The 20,867-nt window shown below is 41.6% G+C and overlaps 1 protein-coding gene across 1 annotated transcript; it reads left to right on the top strand.

The window, feature by feature from the left end:
- Positions 1 to 1,747: 1,747 nt before the first annotated feature.
- LOC111978621 (zinc finger protein ZFP2-like) lies at positions 1,748 to 18,762 on the top strand. The gene is made up of 2 exons (XM_024008787.3): positions 1,748 to 2,228; positions 17,538 to 18,762. Exons 1-2 carry the CDS (start codon positions 1,841 to 1,843, stop codon positions 18,665 to 18,667), a joined length of 1,518 nt encoding a protein of 505 aa, XP_023864555.1. The 5' UTR covers positions 1,748 to 1,840; the 3' UTR covers positions 18,668 to 18,762.
- Positions 18,763 to 20,867: the final 2,105 nt, after the last annotated feature.

Raw genomic sequence — 20,867 nt, 5'->3', positions numbered from 1 at the left:
GCAAAGCAATCAAGCAGGCTAAACATCGGTATAGGGACAAAGTTCAACGGCTTAGACACGGGACGTATGTGGCAGGGTCTACAGACAATCACAGATTACAAAAGGAAAACCAGCCACATCGTGGACACCAACGTCTTGCTTCCAGACAGGCTGAACACCTTCTTCGCTCGCTTTGAGGATAATACAGTCCCACCGACGCGGCCCGCTACCAAGGACTGTGGGCTCTCCTTCTCCGTGGCCGATTTGAGTAATACATTTAAGCATGTTAACCCTCGCAAGGCTGCCGGCCCAGATGGTATACTTAGCCGTGTCCTCAGAGCATGCGCAGATCAGCTGGCTGGTGTGTTCACAGATACATTTAATCTCTCCCTATCCCAGTATGTTGTCCCCACATGCTTCAAGATGGCCACCATTGGCCCTGTACCTAAGACTATCGCCCCGTAGCACTCACCTCTGTCATTATGAAGTGCTTTGAGAGACTAGTCAAGGATCATATCACCTCCACCTTACCTGCCTCCCTTGACCTAATTCAATTTGCTTACCGCCCCCAATAGGTCCACAGATGATGCAATCGCCTGCACACTGCCCTATCCCATCTGGACAAGAGGCATGTAAGAATGCTGTTCATTGACTATAGTTAATTGACTATAGCTATAGCCATCAGACTGCTAAACAGCCATCACTAGCACATCAGGGGCGGCTGCCTTATAGACATAGATTAGGAATTACTGGCCACTTTTAATAATGGATCACTAGCCACTGTAATAATGTTCCGTATGTAGCATTACTCATCTYATATGTATAAACTGTACTMCACACTATTCCACGGTATCTTAGTCACTTTTAAATTGTGTTTACATATTGCATCACCCTTTCATATGTATATACTGTATTGTATTCTATACTACACCACTGACTGTTAAACAGCCATGTCCAGCACATCAGAGGCTGCTGCCTATAGACATAGATTAGGAATTACTGGCCACTTTTAATAATGGATCACTAGCCACTGTAATAATGTTCCGTATGTAGCATTACTCATCTCATATGTATAAACTGTACTATATACTATTCTACGGTATCTTAGTCACTTTAATTGTGTGTAAATATTGCATCACCCATCTCATATGTATATATCGTACTCTATACTATGCCACTGTATCTTAGTCCAATGCAGCTCTGACATATATGTATATATATTCTTAATCCATTCCTTACTTAGATTTATTTTGTAGTTTGGGTATATGTTGTGAATCTGTTAGATATTACTGCACTGTTGGAGCTAGAAGCACAAGCATTAATCTACACCCGCTAAACACGTGTATGGGACCAATATAATTTGATTTGATTTAAATATGTGTATGTGACAAATACACATTTATTTGATTTGTTTGTTCTTATAGGTAGCCAGATCGTGATTACAACAAAACATTTTACCACACTGTCTTGTTACATTGGTGAGTAAAAACTCATGCTTCCTCATACCCTTTAACTTTTTTGTCTGAAAATAAAATATTAATTTGACTAAACTGCGTTACAAACTCCAGTGAGCAGATGGCGATGTGGGACTTTAAGGCAATGCTGCCAATGTGACGTATAATCTAGTGGACGGGACGCTTCTTACCCACAGCAACAGTTAGACAGCCACCTCGGTAGCTTGCTAGCCGAACCGATACAGCTCGTTAGACGCTTTCGTGTATATTAGCCACTGTGTTTTAAACCCATTTCTGTTATCTAGTTAGTTATCCCATTTAATGTCATATTTACTGTGTTGTTATTGGTAAACTAGCTGGCTGGTTAAATTAGCACTATCCTAGCTAGCAAGCTAACATCGCCGACCATGACCTCACTAAGCTACTCTCCAACTATTAAAGAAGAGGTCTGCTGGACGGAGAAGGAGGACGTGGAGGCTGTTACAATACAACAACAAGTGGAGGATGAGGCTGTTAGAGTGAAAGAAGAAGAGAGAGAAGTTACAGTAAAAGAAGAGGGAGACGCGTTCAGAGTGAAAGTGGAGGAGGAAGTTATGGTGAAAGAAGAGGAGCAAGAGGAGGATGGAGTTGTCGGAGTGAAAGAAGAGAAGAGGGAGCTGACTGTCACATCGAAAAAGGAGGAGGAAACTGGATATCTGGGCCCGGTTTCCCAAAGTGGTCTTAAGGCATCCTATGGTTCTAACGATGAATTTAGCCGTAAAATACGTTTGGGAAAATCGGCCCAGATTAACACTAGTAAGTACTGTCTTAAAAACAGAGGCACAAACTCTGCAGTTATTGAACTGACGTGTGGTGTTAAAGGGTAAATCTGCAGTTGTTGAACTGACATGTGGTGTTAAAGGGTAAATCTGCAGTTGTTACATCCATATTTGGACTTGATAATTATTTATATATAGCCATTGATTCTTGAAGAATATAACACATGCCTCATGGGCTTAGTTCAAAGTTTTGTCTTAGCTTGATTATTGTCCAGCCATGTGGTCAAGTACGGCAAAGAAATACCTAGTTAAGTTGCAGCTGGCCAAGAACAGAGCTGCAGGTCTTGCTCGTAAATGTAATCAGAGGGCTAATATAAATGCTATGTATGCCAGTCTCTTGACTAAGAGTTGAGGAGTTGCAGATTGGTTGGTTGATTGATTGTGTGGCTTTTTTAAAGGGGCAACCAAGGATTTAAACAGCAACAAAATGGTATCCCTGAGAATTGGTTTGGTTAACATCTGAGGGATGGGAGCTGGATAAATGTAACCACTCTCAAATCCACAGAGAAAGCTATTGTAGAAACCTTAACCCAAAACCTAGCGTCCTCATCAAGAAGTTCGGACATCTTGGCGTAACGGTTATAATGTGTTGTCTTGACAGTGGCTGGGCCCAGGTTTGGGTCCAGCTCAGAGCTCCCCCTGAATTCGCTACACTATGGATACAAGTAGTCATCTACCGATATGACATTTTTGTCTAATACCGATATCCAATATTTTCCTTGCCAAAAAAAATACGATACCAATATTTAAAATGTTAGCAGACTTTTAAGCATTCTGGTACAGTTAAATAGTTAACACACACACACACACATGGACACAGCGGTCTAAGGCCCTGCATCTCAGTGCAAGAGGCGCCACTACAGTCCCTGGTTCGAATCCAGGTTGTATGACATCCGCCCGTGATTGGGAGTCCCATAAGGCGGTGGACAATTGGCCCAGCGTCGTTCGGGTTTGGCTGGGGTAGGCGTCGTTGTAAATAAGAATTTGTTCTTAACTGACTTGCCTAGTTAAATAAAGGTTACACATACCACACTGACCAAAAAGTTATTTTGTTGGCATTTACATATGTCCCCATTATCAGTAAAACATCATCAAAACCTATTTCTTTCACTTACTTGCTGTGCGGTTTCGTTGTTCATTTGTTCAGTTTCATTCTCAACCAAGATTTCTCATACTATGGAACGCCGTTTGGCTCTTTATGCTGTCAAATAACACTATTTGACGTGACAAATAACACTATTTGACGTGTCAAATAAGCTTGTTGACCAATCAGGACCTGAATATGACTGCACGTCACATAATAATTGAACGAGTATACATTTTTTATGTAGTTATTACACATTGATTACACTATCACTCGTATTTCATATGTCACAATGATTCATCGATACGTATGCTATGATGCTGGTAAAGTTGTCTTGTGCACCTACAGTCCTGGTCATAAAAAATTAAAGCTAGCTAGCTCATGGATGCAAACAATGTTCTTCCTCAAAAACATAGCAAAACAACATCTGTTTTAGTAGCTCTAGTTAGTTAGTTAGCTAACATCATCTAAAATAACCCTAATTTACAAGACCGTTCTTATTTGATTAATGGTGGTCGGACCCATCTATGTGAAGCTAGCCACAATAAAGATTAGCCACAATAGTGGACTTTGCGGTTAGCCTTCAAAATAAAAGTATGTAATTGACAGTGACGCAAATGAATACAAATAGTAGAATTATGCCATAATTGCATAAGCACGGTTGGGATGTTGTTATATAAAATCAACAAAATACAATAATTTGTTAATTTGACAAAAATCTGTTGAAATCACACTGGATGTATTATACTTTAGAATTGCATTGGGGACATACTTATTTCACTGTACAGCCTTACCTATGAATTGTGGATCAATGACATGGGGTATCAGTCTACTCAGTGACACCCAGAGAACCCAGAGAACATTAGCGTCGTAGCTCTTATTGCGAGACTCTGAAACAACTGTGAATTGAGCCAAATTTATTGTCAAACACTTCCTGAGGAAAAACAATACTGCGTGGATGTTTTGGAGTCTGATAACTGACGAGGACATTGGGAAAAAATATATTAGGTATTGAGTAGACTGATATACCATTTCATTGATCCCCAATCCTTAGGTAAAGCTGTACAGTGCAATATGAATGTCACTACACACAATAGGCTGACAGGGGAGGTGATTTCACACAGTCACAGTCCTGCGATAAGAGCTACAATGCTAATATTTGCATAAACTCTTCAGTTGTTTTCTGTGGGTGTCACCAAGTTGACTGATACCCCATTTCATTGCTTCATATTCCAATCTTGTTTAACATTATCTAGTCTAAATATGGCATGATTCCACCAATTGTAACCTTCTGCATCACTTTCAAAGAGTTACTTTTATTGCAAACTGCAAATTCCACTATTGTGACCAATCCTTATTATGGCTAGCTTCACAACATATAACCTGGTCGGGTCGAGCATCACTAGCCAGATGAAGCTAGCTGGCTGCTTATAACGTTAGCTTTTGGCAACAGGGTTAAGTAGCTGGCTAGCTATTTATTTTCATGAACTGAAGTTCAATTTCAATAGGCGAACAACAAGTGGCTACCTACAGTGGGGAGAACAAGTATTTGATACACTGMCGATTTTGCAGGTTTTCCTACTTACAAAGCATGTAGAGGTCTGTAATTTTTATCACAGGTACACTTCAACTGTGAGAGAMGGAATCTAAAACAAAAATCCAGAAAATCACATTGTATGATTTTTAAGCTAATTCATTTGCATTTTATTGCATGACATAAGTATTTGATACATCAGAAAAGCAGAACTTAATATTTGTACAGAAACCTTTGTTTGCAATTACAGAGATCATACTTTCCTGTAGGTCTTGACCAGGTTTGCACACACTGCAGCAGGGATTTTGGCCCACTCCTCCATACAGACCTTCTCCAGATCCTTCAGGTTTCGGGGCTGTCGCTGGGCAATACGGACTTTCAGCTCCCTCCAAAGATTTTCTATTGGGTTCAGGTCTGGAGACTGGCTAGGCCACTCCAGGACCTTGAGATGCTTCTTACGGAGCCACTCCTTAGTTGCCCTGGTGTTGTGTTTCGGTCGTTGTCATGCTGAAGACCCAGCCACGACCTATCTTCAATGCTCTTACTGAGGGAAGGAGGTTGTTGGCCAAGATCTCGCGATGCATGGCCCCATCCATCCTCCCCTCAATACGGTGCAGTCGTCCTGTCCCCTTTGCAGAAAAGCATCCCCAAAGAATGATGTTTCCACCTCCAAGCTTCACGGTTAGGATGGTGTTCTTGGGTTGTACTAATGCTTCTTCTTCTCCAAACACGGCGAGTGGAGTTTAGACCAAAAAGCTCTATTTTTGTCTCATCAGACCACATGACCTTCTCCAATTCCTCCTCTGGATCATCCAGATGGTCATTGGCAAACTTCAGACGGGCCTGGACATGCGCTGGCTTGAGCAGGGGACCTTGCGTGCACTGCAGGATTTTAATCCATGACGGCTAGTGTGTTACTAATGGTTTTCTTTGAGACTGTGGTCCAGCTCTCTTCAGGTCATTGACCAGTCCTGACGTGTAGTTCTGGGCTGATCCCTCACCTTCCTCATGATCATTGATGCCCCACGAGGTGAGATCTTGCATGGAGCCCCAGACCGAGGGTGATTGACCGTCATCTTGAACTTCTTCCATTTTCTAATAATTGCGCCAACAGTTGTTGCCTTCTCACCAAGCTGCTTACCTATTGTCCTGTAGCCCATCCCAGCCTTGTGCAGGTCTACAATTTTATCCTGATGTCCTTACACAGCTCTCTGGTCTTGGCCATTGTGGAGAGGTTGGAGTCTGTTTGATTGAGTGGGTGGACAGGTGTCTTTTATACAGGTAACGAGTTTCAAACAGGTGCAGTAATACAGGTAATGAGTGGAGAACAGGAGGGCTTCTTAAAGAAAAACTAACAGGTCTGTGAGAGCCGGAATTCTTACTGGTTGGTAGGTGATCCAAAATACTTATGTCATGCAATAAAATGCGAATTAATTACTTAAAAATCATACAATGTGATTTTCTGGATTTTTGTTTTAAATTCCGTCTCTCACAGTTGAAGTGTACCTATGATAAAAATTACAGACCTCTACATGCTTTGTAAGTAGGAAAACCTGCAAAATCGGCAGTGTAWCAAATACTTGTTCTCCCCACTGTAGCTAATACTTACTCACAAGGATTCTTAAATCATTGCTAAGAATAATGAAAATGACTGCAGTTTCTACAGGTCATTGTTTTCAGGCTGGTTATATTGGTGCTAGCTAGGTACCAAGCTAAAGCTAGTTACCCCAGAAGTTGCGGTCGAACAAATAATGCTTTATTACCAACGCGGTATTGTAAACACATTGTTCCTGGCCGATGCTTGCCTGTTTGCAGACTTTTTTGTACAGCTTTGACAGTGCTACTGATTGTAGTGGTGGCGCTAGGCTAGCATGTGCGCGTGAAAATTCAGAACACACAACATTCTATAATAGAACTGTGTTATTTGACGTGTATCTTTTTTGACACGCAAAGACCCAAACAGCGTTCCATAATATGTCGTGAAGCTAATAACAGTGCCGCTATTACTGTGTAACTCCAGTAGGGCAACATCTGTACCGGTGCTCGACCAGTTGGCGAAAGCCAACATCACCCACGACAGAGAATGGTACTGAATTCCATTATCTTGACGTTAATGGATTTCGCCTTTGAGTTGTCTCGCTGAAATGTTCTTACTCTTTCAAATGACTGCTCGACTTGTTGACTGCTGGATCCACACAGCAGACATTGTGGGCTAGGTTAGGAATGCTGTGTTGCACATGTAGCGCAACATTTTACGTGGCGTCATTACATAATTTACCTACGTTATATAGGTATGCACGTCAGTTTTGACATCGGTTTTGCACATCGCGTTAAACTACACATCGGGCCGATACCGATGTTGGCATTTTTAGCAAATATCGTCTTATTCTGATATGTTCACCGATATATCGTACATCCCTAGTGTCATGACGCTAGCCCTTTCAGTGAATTGACTAGCAGAGATGTGAACAACCCCCCCCCCTCTCCTGTTAGTTTTTATGACTTTACAACCACTTAGTAAATTCGTTCAGTGCCTTCGGAAAGTATTCAGACCCCTTGACTTTTTCCACATTTTGTTACGTTACAACCTTGTTCTAAAATTGCATAGGATTTGTTTTTATTTAATCAATCTTCACACTACCCCATAATGACGAAGCGAACATAGGTTTTTAGAAATGTTTGCATTTATTAAAACATAAAAACAGATACCTTGTTTACATAACTATTCAGACCCTTTGCTATGAGACGTGAAATTGAGTTCAGGTGCATCCTGTTTCCATTGATCACCCTTAAGATGTTTCTACAACTTGATTGGAGTCCACTTGTGGTACATTTCAATTGATTGGACATGATTTGGAAAGGCACACACTTGTTTACATAACATCCCACAGTTGACAGTGCATGTCAGAGCAAAAACCAAGCCATGAGGTCGAAGGAATTGTCTGAGAGTCCGAGACAGGATTAGAGCTCATAGAGCTCCGAGACAGGATTGTGTCAAGGCACAGATCTGGGGAAGGGTAAAAAAAACATTTATGCAGCTTTGAAGGTCCCCAAGAACACAGTGGCCGCCATCATTGTTAAATTGAAGAAGTTTGGAACCACCAAGACTCTTCCTTGAGCTGGCTACCCGGCCAAACTGAGCAATCGGGGGAGAAGGGCCTTGGTCAGGGAGGTGACCAAGAACCTGATGGTCACTCTGACAGAGCTCTAGAGTTCCTCTGTGGAGATGGTAGAACCTTCCAGAAGGACAACAATCTCTGCAGCACTCCAGTCAGGCCTTTATGGTAGAGTCGCCAGACGGAAGCCACTTCTCAGTAAAAGGCACATGCCAGCCTGCGTGGAGTTTGCCAAAAGGCACCTAAAGACTCTCAGACCATGAGAAACAGGATTGTCTGGTCTGATGAAACCAACTCTTTGGCCTGAATACCAAGCGTCATATCTGGAGGAAACCTGGCACCATCCCTTCGGTAAAGCAAGGTGGTGGCAGCATCATGCTATGGGGATGTTTTTCACCAGCAGGGACTTGGAGACTACTCAGCATTGAGGCAAAGATGAACGGAGCAAAGTACAGAGAGATCCTTGATGAAAACCTGCTCCAGAGCGCTCCGGACCTCAGGCTGGGGTGAAGGTTCACCTTCCAACAGAATAACAACCCTAAGCACCCAGCCAAGACAATGCAGGAGTGGCTTCGGACAAGTCTCTGAATGTCCTTGAGTGGCCCAGCCAGAGCCCGGACTTGAACACGATCGAACGTCTCTGGAGAGACCTGGAAATAGCTGTGCAGCAACGCTTCCCATCCAACCTGACAGAGCTATAGAGGATCTGCAGAGAAGAATGGAAGAAACTCACCAAGTACTGGTGTGCCAAGCTTGTAGCGTCATACCCAAGAAGACTCAAGGCTGTAATCGCTGCCAAGGTGCTTCAACAAAGTACTGAGTAAAGGGTCTGAATACTTATGTAAATGTAATATTGAAGTTTTTTAGTTTTAATAAATTAACTAACATTTCTAAAAACCTGTTTTTGCTTTGTCATTATGGGGTATTATGTGTAGATTGATGAGAAAAAAATAACTTAATCAATTTTAGAATAAGGGTGTAACCGAAGAACATGGAAAAAGTCAAGGGGGCTGAATACTTTCCGAAGGCATTGTATATACAAAAGTATGTGGACACCCCTTCAAATTAGTTGATGTGGCTATTTCAGCTATACCTGTTGTTGACAGGTGTATACAATCGAGCACACAGCCATGCAATCTCCATAGACAAACATTGCCAGTAGAATGGCCTTATTGAAGAGCTCAGCAACCTTCAACGTGGCACTGTCATAGGAGGCCGCCTTTCCAACAAGTCAGTTCATCAAATCTCTTCCCTGCTCGAGCTGACCCGGTCAACTGTTAGTGCTGTTATTGTGAAGTGGAAATGTATAGGAGCAACAACAGCTCTGTCGCGACGTGGTAGGCCACACAAGCTCATAGAACGGGACCACAGAGTACTGGAGTGTGTAGCTTGTAAAAATTGTCTATCCTCGTTTGCTACACTCTCTACCGGATTCCAGACTGCCTCTGGAAGCAACGTTAGCACAATAACTGTTCGTCGGGAGCTTCATGAAATGGGTTTCCATGGCCGAGCAGCCACACACAAGCCTAAGATCACCATGCACAATGCCAAGCGTCGGCTGGAGTGGTGTAAAGCTCGCCTCCAATGGACTCTGGAGCAGTGGAAACACGTTCTCTGTAGTGATGAATCACACTTCACCACCTGGCAGTCCGATGGACAAATCTGGGTTTGGCAGATGCCAGGAGAAAGCTACCTGCCCAAATGCATAGTGCCAACTGTAAAGTTTTGTGGAGGAGGAATAGTAGGGTTGTTTTTCATGGTTCTGACTAAGCCCTTTAATTCAAGTGAAGGGAAATCTTAACGCTACGATTCTATGCTTCCAACTTTGGGGCAACAGTTTGGGGAAGGCCCTTACTTGTTTCAGCATGACTATGCCTCCATGCACAGAGCGAGGTCTATACATAAATGGTTTGTTGAGATCGGTGTGGAAGAACTTGACTGGCCTGCACAGAGCCCTGACCTCAACCCCATCAAACACCTTTGCGATGAATTGGAATGCAGACTGCGAGCCATGCCTAATCGCCCAACCTCAGTAATGCGCTTGTGGCTGAATGGATGCAAGTCCCCGCAGCCATGTTCCAACATCTAGTGGAAAGCCTTCCTAGAAGAGTGGAGGCTGTTATACCAATAAAGAGGGGACCGACTCCATATTAATGCCCATGATTTTGGAATGTGATGTTCGACAAGGCCCAGACGGCATCCCTAGCCGCATCCTCAGAGCATGCTCTGATCAGCTGGCAGGTGTGTTTACGGACATTTTCAATCTCTCCCTATCCCAGTCTGTTGTCCTAACTTGCTTCAAGATGTCCGCTATTGTTACTGTACACAAGAACACAAAACAAACTTAACTAAATGACTGTCGCCCGTAGCACTCACTTCTGTCATCATGAAGTGTTTTGAGAAGCTATACGCCGTTCCTCGGCGTATACATCGCTGACAATCTGAATAGTAAATGAATACTAAATACTGAATACTAAACAGTTGGAGCTAGGAACACAAGCATTTCATTACACCCGCAAAAAAAATCTGCTAAATATGTGTATGCGAGGCTATAAAATGTTGATTTGCGCGCAGGTGTCCATATACTTTTGGTCATATATTGTAGATGTCCAAGCTTACCTCTTTCAGGTAATACATTCAATGCATTATTAGCCTTATATTTAGCTCGTTAATAATGGGTTATGCATAATAAGCTTCTAACATATAGCCTCTGCCTCTTGCGCAATACGCACTCACCTGCCTCCTTAAATAAAGTTAAGTTGGAGTCCCATGCAGGAAAAGCTAGACTAGAATAGCTTGCTGGACTGTGTTTTTAATTTTGCATTGCTTATACAAATAGACTATTCGAAAAGGGACGCTAGCTCTTGTTTTCTGAATGTTAAATACAGCAGCCAATAGAACTCCCAGGTAGTTTGAAAGAAGAGCGAATGCGCGATTGCAGTAGGCTAAAACAGTTATTTATTCAGACCCATAACCATTCGATCTTTGTGAAGAGTTGTGAAAGTCTTCTGCATCTAATTCTAGTCCTATATTATTCAAGGATGTCATTAGAATGATGAAGATGAGGACAACACAACTTATTTAACTGTTTACAGCGAGGAAGGAATGAAGCAACAATAGAGAGAAAGAAAGTTATTAGCCTACCTCTTTCTCTCTCTTATGAAAGGTATATGTGTCAGCCTACTAATTATACAAATAGGCCCTGTTATATTTAAAAATCAAATTTGCTAGCTTATACTTGTAACTTTGTAGGCAGCATGTGCTGCACCAGAATCACATGTTCTCTTCCCTGCTTTATCATGGTTTGAAAGATGTACAGTTGAAGTCGGAAGTTTACATACACTTAGGTTGGAGTCATTAAAACTAGTTTTTCAACCACTCCACAAATGTATTGTTAACAAACTATAGTTTTGGGAAGTCGGTAAGGACATCTACTTTGTGCATGACACAAGTAATTGTTTACAGTCTTATTATTCACTGTAGCACAGTTCCAGTGGGTCAGAAAATTATGACATGGCTTTAGAAGCTTCTGATAGGCTAATTGACATAATTTGAGTCAATTGGAGGTGTACCTGTGGATGTATTTCAAGGCCTACCTTTAAACTCAGTGCCTCTTTGCTTGACATCATGGGAAAATCAAAAGAAATCAGCCAAGACCTCAGAATTTTTTTGTTGTTGACCTCCACAAGTGTGGTTCATCCTTGGGAGCAATTTCCAAATGCCTGAAGGTACCACGTTCATCTGTACAAACAATAGTACGCAAGTATAAACACCATGGGACCACGCAGCCGTCATACCGCTCAGGAAAGAGACGCGTTCTGTCTTCTAGAGATGAACGTACTTTGGTGCAAAAAGTGCAAATCAATCCCAGAAGAACAGCAAAGGACCTTGTGAAGATTACCTTGTGAAGTATCTATATCCACAGTAAAAGGAGTCCTATATCGACATAACCTGAAAGGCCACTGCTCCAAACCCGCCATAAAAAAGCCAGACTACGGTTTGCAACTGCACATGGGGACAAAGATCGTACTTTTTGGAGAAATGTAATCTGGTCTGATGATACAAAAATAGAACTGTTTGGCCATAATAACCATCGTTATGCTTGGAGGAAAAAGGGGGAGGCTTGCAACCCGAAGAACACCATCCCAACCGTGAAGAACGGGTGGCAGCATCATGATGTGGGGGGGCTTTGCTGCAGGAGGGACTGGTGCACTTCACAAAATAGATGGCATCATGAGGGAGGAAAATGATGTGGATATATTGAAGCAACATCTCAAGACATCAGTCAGGAAGTTAAAGCTTGGTTGCAAATTGGTCTTCCAAATGGACAATGACCCCAAGCATACTTCCAAAGTTGTGGCAAAATGGCTTAAGGACAACAAAGTCAAGGAATGGGCCAAAATGCAACTTATTGTGGGAAGTTTGTGGAAGGCTACCTGAAACATTTGACCCAAGTTAAAGAATTTAAAGGCAATGCTACTAAATACTAATTGAGTGTATGTAAACTTCTGACCCACTGGAAATGTAATGAAAGAAATAAAAGCTGAAATAAATAATTCTCTCTACTATTATTCTGACATTTCACATTCTTAAAATAAAGTGGTGATCCTACCTGACCTAAGACAGGGAATTTTTACTAGGATTAAATGTCAGGAATTGTGAAACTGAGTTTAAATGTATTTGGCTAAGGTGTATGTAAACTTCCGACTTCAACTGTATGTAATTCCAGTCTGTATAATACAGTACAGTAATGCTGTTCACACAAAAAAAATTGCCTACTGGAGCTAGTTTCAAATCAAACCACATTTTAATTGTCACATGCGCCGAATACAACCGGTGTAGACTTTAGCGTGAAATGCTTACTTACAAGCCCTTAATCAATGCAGTTCAATAAATAGTTAAGAAAATATTTACCAAAGAGAGCATCTAGCTATCTACATCTATGGGCTTTTATGTTTTTCTGTCGTGCATAATGTACAGTAGGCTATATCATTGGCTACAGTATATGCATTGGATAACGGCACAATAATTTGGGATTTTTTGGGTTTGGGCTCATTAAATGTCTGATGTAGGGCTCGTATTTAATGTATAGCTCTCATCAAATCCAGACAGGCCTATTTATGTGCTTTTGAATGACACTTCTTGTTTTGGCGGGAAATACCGGGTTACCCAGGAGAACATTTATTTATTCTCTGGGAAAATATTCAACCCTAGTTAAGCAATAACGCAATGTTTTGTCAGCCAATCAGCATTCAGGGCTCGAACCCCAAGTTTATAATGTATTTTATTCCTTTAAGTTCACATGTGGAACTACATGAAATGTGTACTTACTTTTGTTTCTAATCATTTAGAAAACTTTTAGCAAAAACAGTTTTTAGCAAATTAAATAACTGAAATATGCCATTTACATAAGTATTCAGACCCTTTACTCAGTACTTTGTTGAATCACCTTTGGCAGTGATTACAGCCTCGAGTCTTCTTGGGTATGACACTACAAGCTTGGCACACCTGTATTTGGGGAGTTTCTTCCATTCTTCTCTGCAGATCCTCTCAAGCTGTCAGGTTGGATGGGGAGCGTTGCTCCACAGCTATTTTCAGGTCTCTCCAGAGATGTTAGATTAGTTTTAAAGTCCAAATATGGATGTACCAAGCCTGGATCGCCCCCCTTTATTATCAGCCGCTGAAATAGGAGAGACTGTTTGCCTACTCAACCCAGAGTGAAACCAAAACACCTCATGCAGCCCGTGGCAACGTGATGACGCCGAGTCACGTCATAAACAAGTACGTGGGGGAAAACAACTGACGTTTGTCATCTGTGCCCATTCAGCAGCCTAGATTTACCAGGTTATTACTTCTACACCAACACTTTTTGGGGTTTTCATAGGCTTACAATTGTTGTTTTGATTATTGCTTGAACAGTCGCTACGATAATATTTGGTTGTGATAGTTGCAAAATACCTATTTTTGGATGCAGCACTTGTTAGCTTGAATGCTAACGCTCATTGACAGGCTCGTAGCAAAGCTAGCCAAAGAGCATTTTACTGGTTGAAGTGTTTTTTAAGTATAAAGCAGTTGCGATGATGACACAAAATTAAGCAGGACATTCAAACAAGCCTTACGATTATAATCCAAAGGTAGTGTGAAATGCACTCAAACAACATTTTTGCTGGCATCCTACGAGGACTCCCATGAGTTTTTCCCCATGGTGGGGAAATTGTGAATAGCGACACAGCTTAATGTGTAGCACTCCCGATCTTGCACTGGTAATGCGCTGTAATTTACGGAATACATAGGGAAAAAAACACACTGAATAAAAATATAAACGCAACATGTAAAGTGTTGGTCTCATGTTTCATGAGCGAAGTAATAGAGCCCTGAAATTTCCATACGGACAAAAAGCGTATTTCGCAATTTGTGTGCACAAATTTATTTACATCCCTGTTAGAGCATTTATCCTTTGCCAAGATAACCCATCCATCTGACAAGTGTGTCATATCACGGTCGCCAGGTGTACGGTGTTTCCTCCGACACATTGGTGCGGCTGGCTTCCGGGTTAAGTGGGCATTGTGTCAAGAAGCAGTGCGGCTTGGCTGGGTCGTGTTTAGGAGGACGCATGGCTCTCAACCTTCGCCTCTCCCGAGTCCGTACGGGAGTTGCGGCGATGGAACAAGACTGTAACTACCAATTGGATACCATGAAAAAGGGGTAAAAAAAATAATATATATATATATTACTAATTAAAAGACACATGATCATTACACAGGTGCATCTTGTGCTGGGGACAATAAAAGGCCACTCTAAAATGTGCAGTTTTGTCTCACAACACAATGCCACAGATGTTTTGAGGGAGTGTGCAATTGGCATGCTGACTGCAGGAATGTCCACCAGAGCTGTTGCCTGAGAATTGAATGTTCATTTCTCTACCATAAGCCATCGCAACGTCGTTTTAGAGAATTTGGCAATAGTTCCAACCGGCCTCACACTGCAGACCATGTGTATGGCATCTTGTGGGCGAGTGATTTTGCTGATGTCAACGTTGTGAATAGAGTGACCCATGGTGGGGTTATGGTATGGGCAGACATAAGCTATGGACATCAAATACATTTACATTCATATACGATGGCAATTGGAATGTACAGAGATACCGTGACGAGATCCTGAGGCCTATTGTGGTGCCATTTATCCGCCTCCATCACCTCATGTTTCAGCATGATAATGCACGGCCCCATGCTGAAAGGATCTGTACACAATTCCTGGAAGCTGAACATTTTCTAGTTCTTCCATGCCCTGCATACTTACCAGACATGTCACCCGATGAGCATGTTTGCGATGCTCTGGATCGACGTGTATGACCGCATGTTCCAGTTCCCGCCAACATCCAGCAACTTCGCACAGCCATTGAAGAGGAGTGGGACAACATTCCACAGACCACAATCAACAGCCTGATCAACTCTATGTGAAGGAGATGTTGCGCTGCATGAGGAAAATGGCGGTCACACCAGATACTGACTGGTTTTCTGATCCACGCCCCTACCTTTTTTTTTAAGGTACAGTAACAGTCAAAAATGTGGACACATCTACTCATTCAAGGGTTTTTCTTTATTTTTACTGTTTTCTACATTGTAGAAATATAGTGAAGACATCACAACTATGAAATAACACATATGGAATCATGTAGTAACCAAAAAGGTGTTCATCAAATCAAAATATATGTGAGATTTTTCAAAGTAGCCACCCTTTGCCTTGATGACGGCTTTGCACACTCTGGCATTCTCTCAATCAGCTTCATGAGGAATGCTTTTCCAACATACTTGAAGTTCCCCCATACTGAGCACTTTTTGGCTGCTTTTCCTTTGCTCTGCGGTCCAACTCATCCCAAACCATCTCAATTGGGTTTAGGTCAGGTGATTGTGGAGGCCAGGTCACTCTCCTTGGTCAAATGAGTCCCACAAACCAGATGGGATGTCCTATTGCTGCAGAATGCTGTGGTAGCCATGCTGGTTAAGTGTGCCTTGAATTCTAAATCACAGACAGTGTCACCAGCAAAGCACCATCACACCTCCTCCTTCAAGGTGGGAACCACACATGCGCAGATCATCCGTTCACCTATTCTGTGTCGCACAAAGACACGTCAGTTGGATCCAAAAATCTCAAATTTGGACTCATCAGACCAAAAGACAGATTTCCACCGGTCTAATGTACATTGCTTGTGTTTCTTGGCCCAAGCAAATCTCTTATTATTATTGGTGTCCTTTAGTAGTGGTTTCTTTGCAGCAATTCAACCATGAAGACCTGATTCACGTAGTCTCCTCTGAACAGTTGATGTTGAGATGTGTCTGTTACTTGAACTCTGTGACGCATTTATTTGGGCTGCAATCAACTCTAATGAACTTATCCTCTGAAGCAGAGGTAACTCTGGGTCTTCCTTTCCTGTGGCGGTCCTCATGAGAGCCAGTTTCATCATAGCACTTGATGGTTTTTGCGACTGCACTTGAAGAAACTTTCAAAGTTCTTGAAATGTTCTTGATTACTTTAAGACATGAAGGTCAGTTAATGATGGACTGTCGTTTCTCTTTGCTTATTTGAGCTGTTCTTGCCATAATATGAACTTGGTCTCTTATCAAATAGTGCTATCATCTGTATACCACCCCTACCTTGTCACAACACAACTGATTGGCTCAAACGCATTAAGAAGGAAAGAAATTCCTTGACACCGGTCAATTGAAATGCATTCCTGGTGACTACCTCATGAAGCTGGTTGAGAGAATGCCAAGAGTGTGCAAAGCTGTCATCAAAGACTAGGGTGGCTACTTTGAAGAATCTCAAATATATTTTGATTTGTTTAACACTTTACTACATGATTCCATATGTGTTATTTCATAGTTTTGATGTCTATACTATTATTCTACAATGTAGAAAATATTTAAAATAAAGATTAACCCTTTAATGAGTAGGTGTGTCCAAACTTTTGACTGGTACTGTATATGTGACTAACAGATGCGTATCTGTATTCCCAGTCATGAATTTATTGAATTTATTTCAGTTCACTGATTTATATTAACTTTAACTCTGTAAAAACTTTTGAAATTGTTGCATGTTTCAGTTATATTTCTGTTCTGTATAAAATCTTCGCTCACAATTTTTGCTCCATGCAGATATACTGCATCCGTAACTAGCGGTTTCCGCATTAGCATGGAGCAGTTTCTGCAACCAAATTGCGTGCACACCGCCCTCATGCGGCAAATTTTAGCAAACCTAGAAGGGGGCCTGCCTATATTGGTGACCAAAAGTAATCTGGCACAGAACGAAGGGTTTCAGAAAGTCTCATTTATTTCTAGCCTAGAATAATACACTTTACCACTAATGTGAAAAAATATTAAATATGACTGTTGGTGCTCACTTGACTGTCTTTAAGACAATTGGCAAATACATTTGTAAAAGCATTTATACTTCATTAGACAGTCATGGGCATCACCTTTTTAGCTGAACTAAACAGGTGATTTCTGCTGTTGTGGGCCTTTAACCATCTGTCTGACTTTGTTGTTCACACAGGAGAGAGACTTGACTATCGTGGATCCTCTGTAGAGCCTCAACAATATCATGAAGCTGACGAGGCAGAGAAGAGTCTCTCCACATCAGAACACCTCAAGAAACACCAGCGGAAACCCACAGGGAAGAAATCTCACCGATGCTCTGACTGTGGGAAGAGTTACTCAAGATCAGATTCACTAAAGGTACACCAGAGAATTCACAATGGAGAGAAACCTTATACCTGTGATCAATGTGGGAAGAGTTTTGTTACATCTAGCCGTCTGACTATACACCAGAGAACACATACAGGAGAGAAGCCATATAGCTGTGATCAATGTGAGAAGAGTTTTGTTACTTCTAGCCATCTGACTATACACCAGAGAACACACACAGGAGAGAAATCTTACCATTGCTCTGATTGTGGAAAGAGTTACTCAAGATCAGATTCACTAAAAGTACACCAGAGAATTCACACTGGAGAGAAACCTTTTATCTGTTATCAGTGTGGGAAGAGTTTGAATGATCCAAGCAGCATGAAAACACACCAGAGAATTCAGGCTGGAGAGAAACCTCATTGCTGCTTTGACTGCGGGAGGAGATTCACCTCTTCAGAGGACCTTAAAATACGTCAGAGAATCCATACAGGAGTGAAACCTTATAGCTGTTATCAATGTGGGAAGAGTTTTACTGAATCTAGACAGCTGACAATACATCAGAGAGCACACACAGGAGAGAAACCTTACCCCTGCTCTAACTGTGGAAAGAGTTTTGTTTCTTCAGTACATTTAAAATCACACCAGAGAACACACACTGGAGAGAAGCCTTATAGCTGTAATCAATGTGGGAAGAGTTTTACTCACTCAAGCTGCCTGATGGTACATCGGAGAACACACACAGGAGAGAAACCTTATAGCTGTAACCAATGTGTGAAGAGCTTTGTTACATCTAGCCGTCTGACTATACACCAGAGAACACACACAGGAGAGAAGCCTTATAGCTGTGATCAATGTGGGAATAGTTTTACTACATCTAGCCATCTGACTATGCACCAGCGGACACACACAGGAGAGAATCCTTATAGCTGTAATCAATGTGGGAAGAGATACACTGGTAGAAAATCTCTGATTAAACATCAGAAAATACATATATGAAGACGTTGTTCCATGATTTCAATTAAATAATGTCACAATGTAGAATGTTTTTAACATTGTAGTAGGAGTATTTTAATGTCACAATGTACAGTGAGGGGGAAAAAGTATTTGATCCCCTGCTGATTTTGTACGTTTGCCCACTGACAAAGAAATGATCAGTCTATAATGCTTCTTCTTGAGCCACTCCTTTGTTGCCTTGGCCGTGTGTTTTGGGTCATTGTCATGCTGGAATACCCATCCACGACCCATTTTCAATGCCCTAGCTGAGGGAAGGAGGTTCTCACCCAAAATTTGACGGTACATGGCCCCGTCCATTGTCCCTTTGATGCAGTGAAGTTGTCCTGTCCCCTTAGCAGAAAAATACCCCCAAAGCATAATGTTTCCACCTCCATGTTTGACAGTGGGGATGGTGTTCTTGGGGTCATAGGCAGCATTCCTCCTCCCCCAAACACGGCGAGTTGATGCCAAAGAGCTCCATTTTGGTCTCATCTGACCACAACACTTTCACCCAGTTGTCCTCTGAATCATTCAGATGTTCATTGGCAAACTTCAGACGGGCATGTMTATGTGCTTTCTTGAGCAGGGGGACCTTGCGGGCGCTGCAGGATTTCAGTCCTTCACGGCGTAGTGTGTTACCAATTGTTTTCTTGGTGACTATGGTCCCAGCTGGCTTGAGATCATTGACGAGATCCTCCCGTGTAGTTCTGGGCTGATTCCTCACCGTTCTCATGATCATTGCAACTCCACGAGGTGAGATCTTGCATGGAGCCCCAGGCCCAGCTTCCATTTGCGAATAATCGCACCAACTGTTGTCACCTTCTCACCAAGCTGCTTGGCGATGGTCTTGTAGCCCATTCCAGCCTTGTATAGGTCTACAATCTTGTCCCTGACATCCTTGGAGAGCTCTTTGGTCTTGGCCATGGTGAAGAGTTTGGAATCTGATTGATTGCTTCTGTGGACAGGTGTCTTTTATACAGGTAACAAACTGAGATTAGGAGCACTCCCTTTAAGAGTGTGCTCYTAATCTCWGCTCGTTACCTGTATAAAAGACACCTGGGAGCCAGAAATCTTTCTGATTGAGAGGGGGTCAAATACTTATTTCCCTCATTAAAATGCAAATCAATTTATACAATTTTTGACATTTGTTTGTTGTTATTCTGTCTCTCACTGTTCAAATATACCTACCATTAAAATTATAGACTGATCATTTCTTTGTCAGTGTGCAAACGTACAAAATCAGCAGGGGATCAAATACTTTTTTCCCCTCACTGTATAACCCTAAACGTTTTCCCCCCCATTCTATTGATTTCAGTGTGAAATGGATATTAGCCTCATAAGGGCAAAAATCCAGGCTCTGAATTGAAAGAGCACTAGTTATGTGATTAACAAAGAAAGTGTTGTGTTACACTTACCGCATTGGGACCCACTTGAAAAGAAATGCAACACCTCAAAATGTAGCTATATGTTTTCTACAAATTGTCCTCTAACCAGTGATGTAAACATTATTCCCAGATTCCATGTGGTTTTTGAGCTGTTAGTTTTAACAGGACATGCAATCTCATCTCCCCCCTCTCGTGCAACTGATTTCAATGTGATATCTATATGAGTGATGACATAAGTGTTGCATTTCTATTCATTTTTGCGACCCCTAAATTTAAACGCATTACTCAAATGTAGCGGACTGAAATTCCACAAATGAACTTTTTAACAAGGCACACCTGTTAATTGAAATGCATTCCAGGTGAAGCTGGTTGAGAGATTGCCAAGAGTGTGCAAAGCTGTCATCAAGGCAAAGGGTGGCTACCATGAAGAATCTCAAATATAAAATATATTTTGATTTGATTGCTACAGGATTCTATATGTGTTATTTCATAGTTGTGATGTCTTTACTATTATTCTACAATGTAGAAAATAGTAAAAATTAAGAAAAACCCTTGAGTAGGTGTGTCCAAACTTTTGACTGGTATTGTATGTTCACTTTTGGCTGACAGTGAAAGTTGAAAATACATATTTTTCAGTTTGTTATTTCAATGACTTGAAAATAACTTAATTTCAACATACTTGCAGCCTATACACATTGACAGAGTATTAAAAAATTGGTCTATTAACAATCGTACATCACTCTAGTATTTATACACACTATTTCTTTACAACATTCAAGTGCTAATTGTATTTATTCCTCTTCTGAAGAAGCGTGACT

Source organism: Salvelinus sp. IW2-2015, linkage group LG18, assembly GCF_002910315.2.
Source record: "Salvelinus sp. IW2-2015 linkage group LG18, ASM291031v2, whole genome shotgun sequence".
NCBI lineage: Eukaryota > Metazoa > Chordata > Actinopteri > Salmoniformes > Salmonidae > Salvelinus > Salvelinus sp. IW2-2015.
This window is presented reverse-complemented; position numbering and strand designations above follow the sequence as displayed.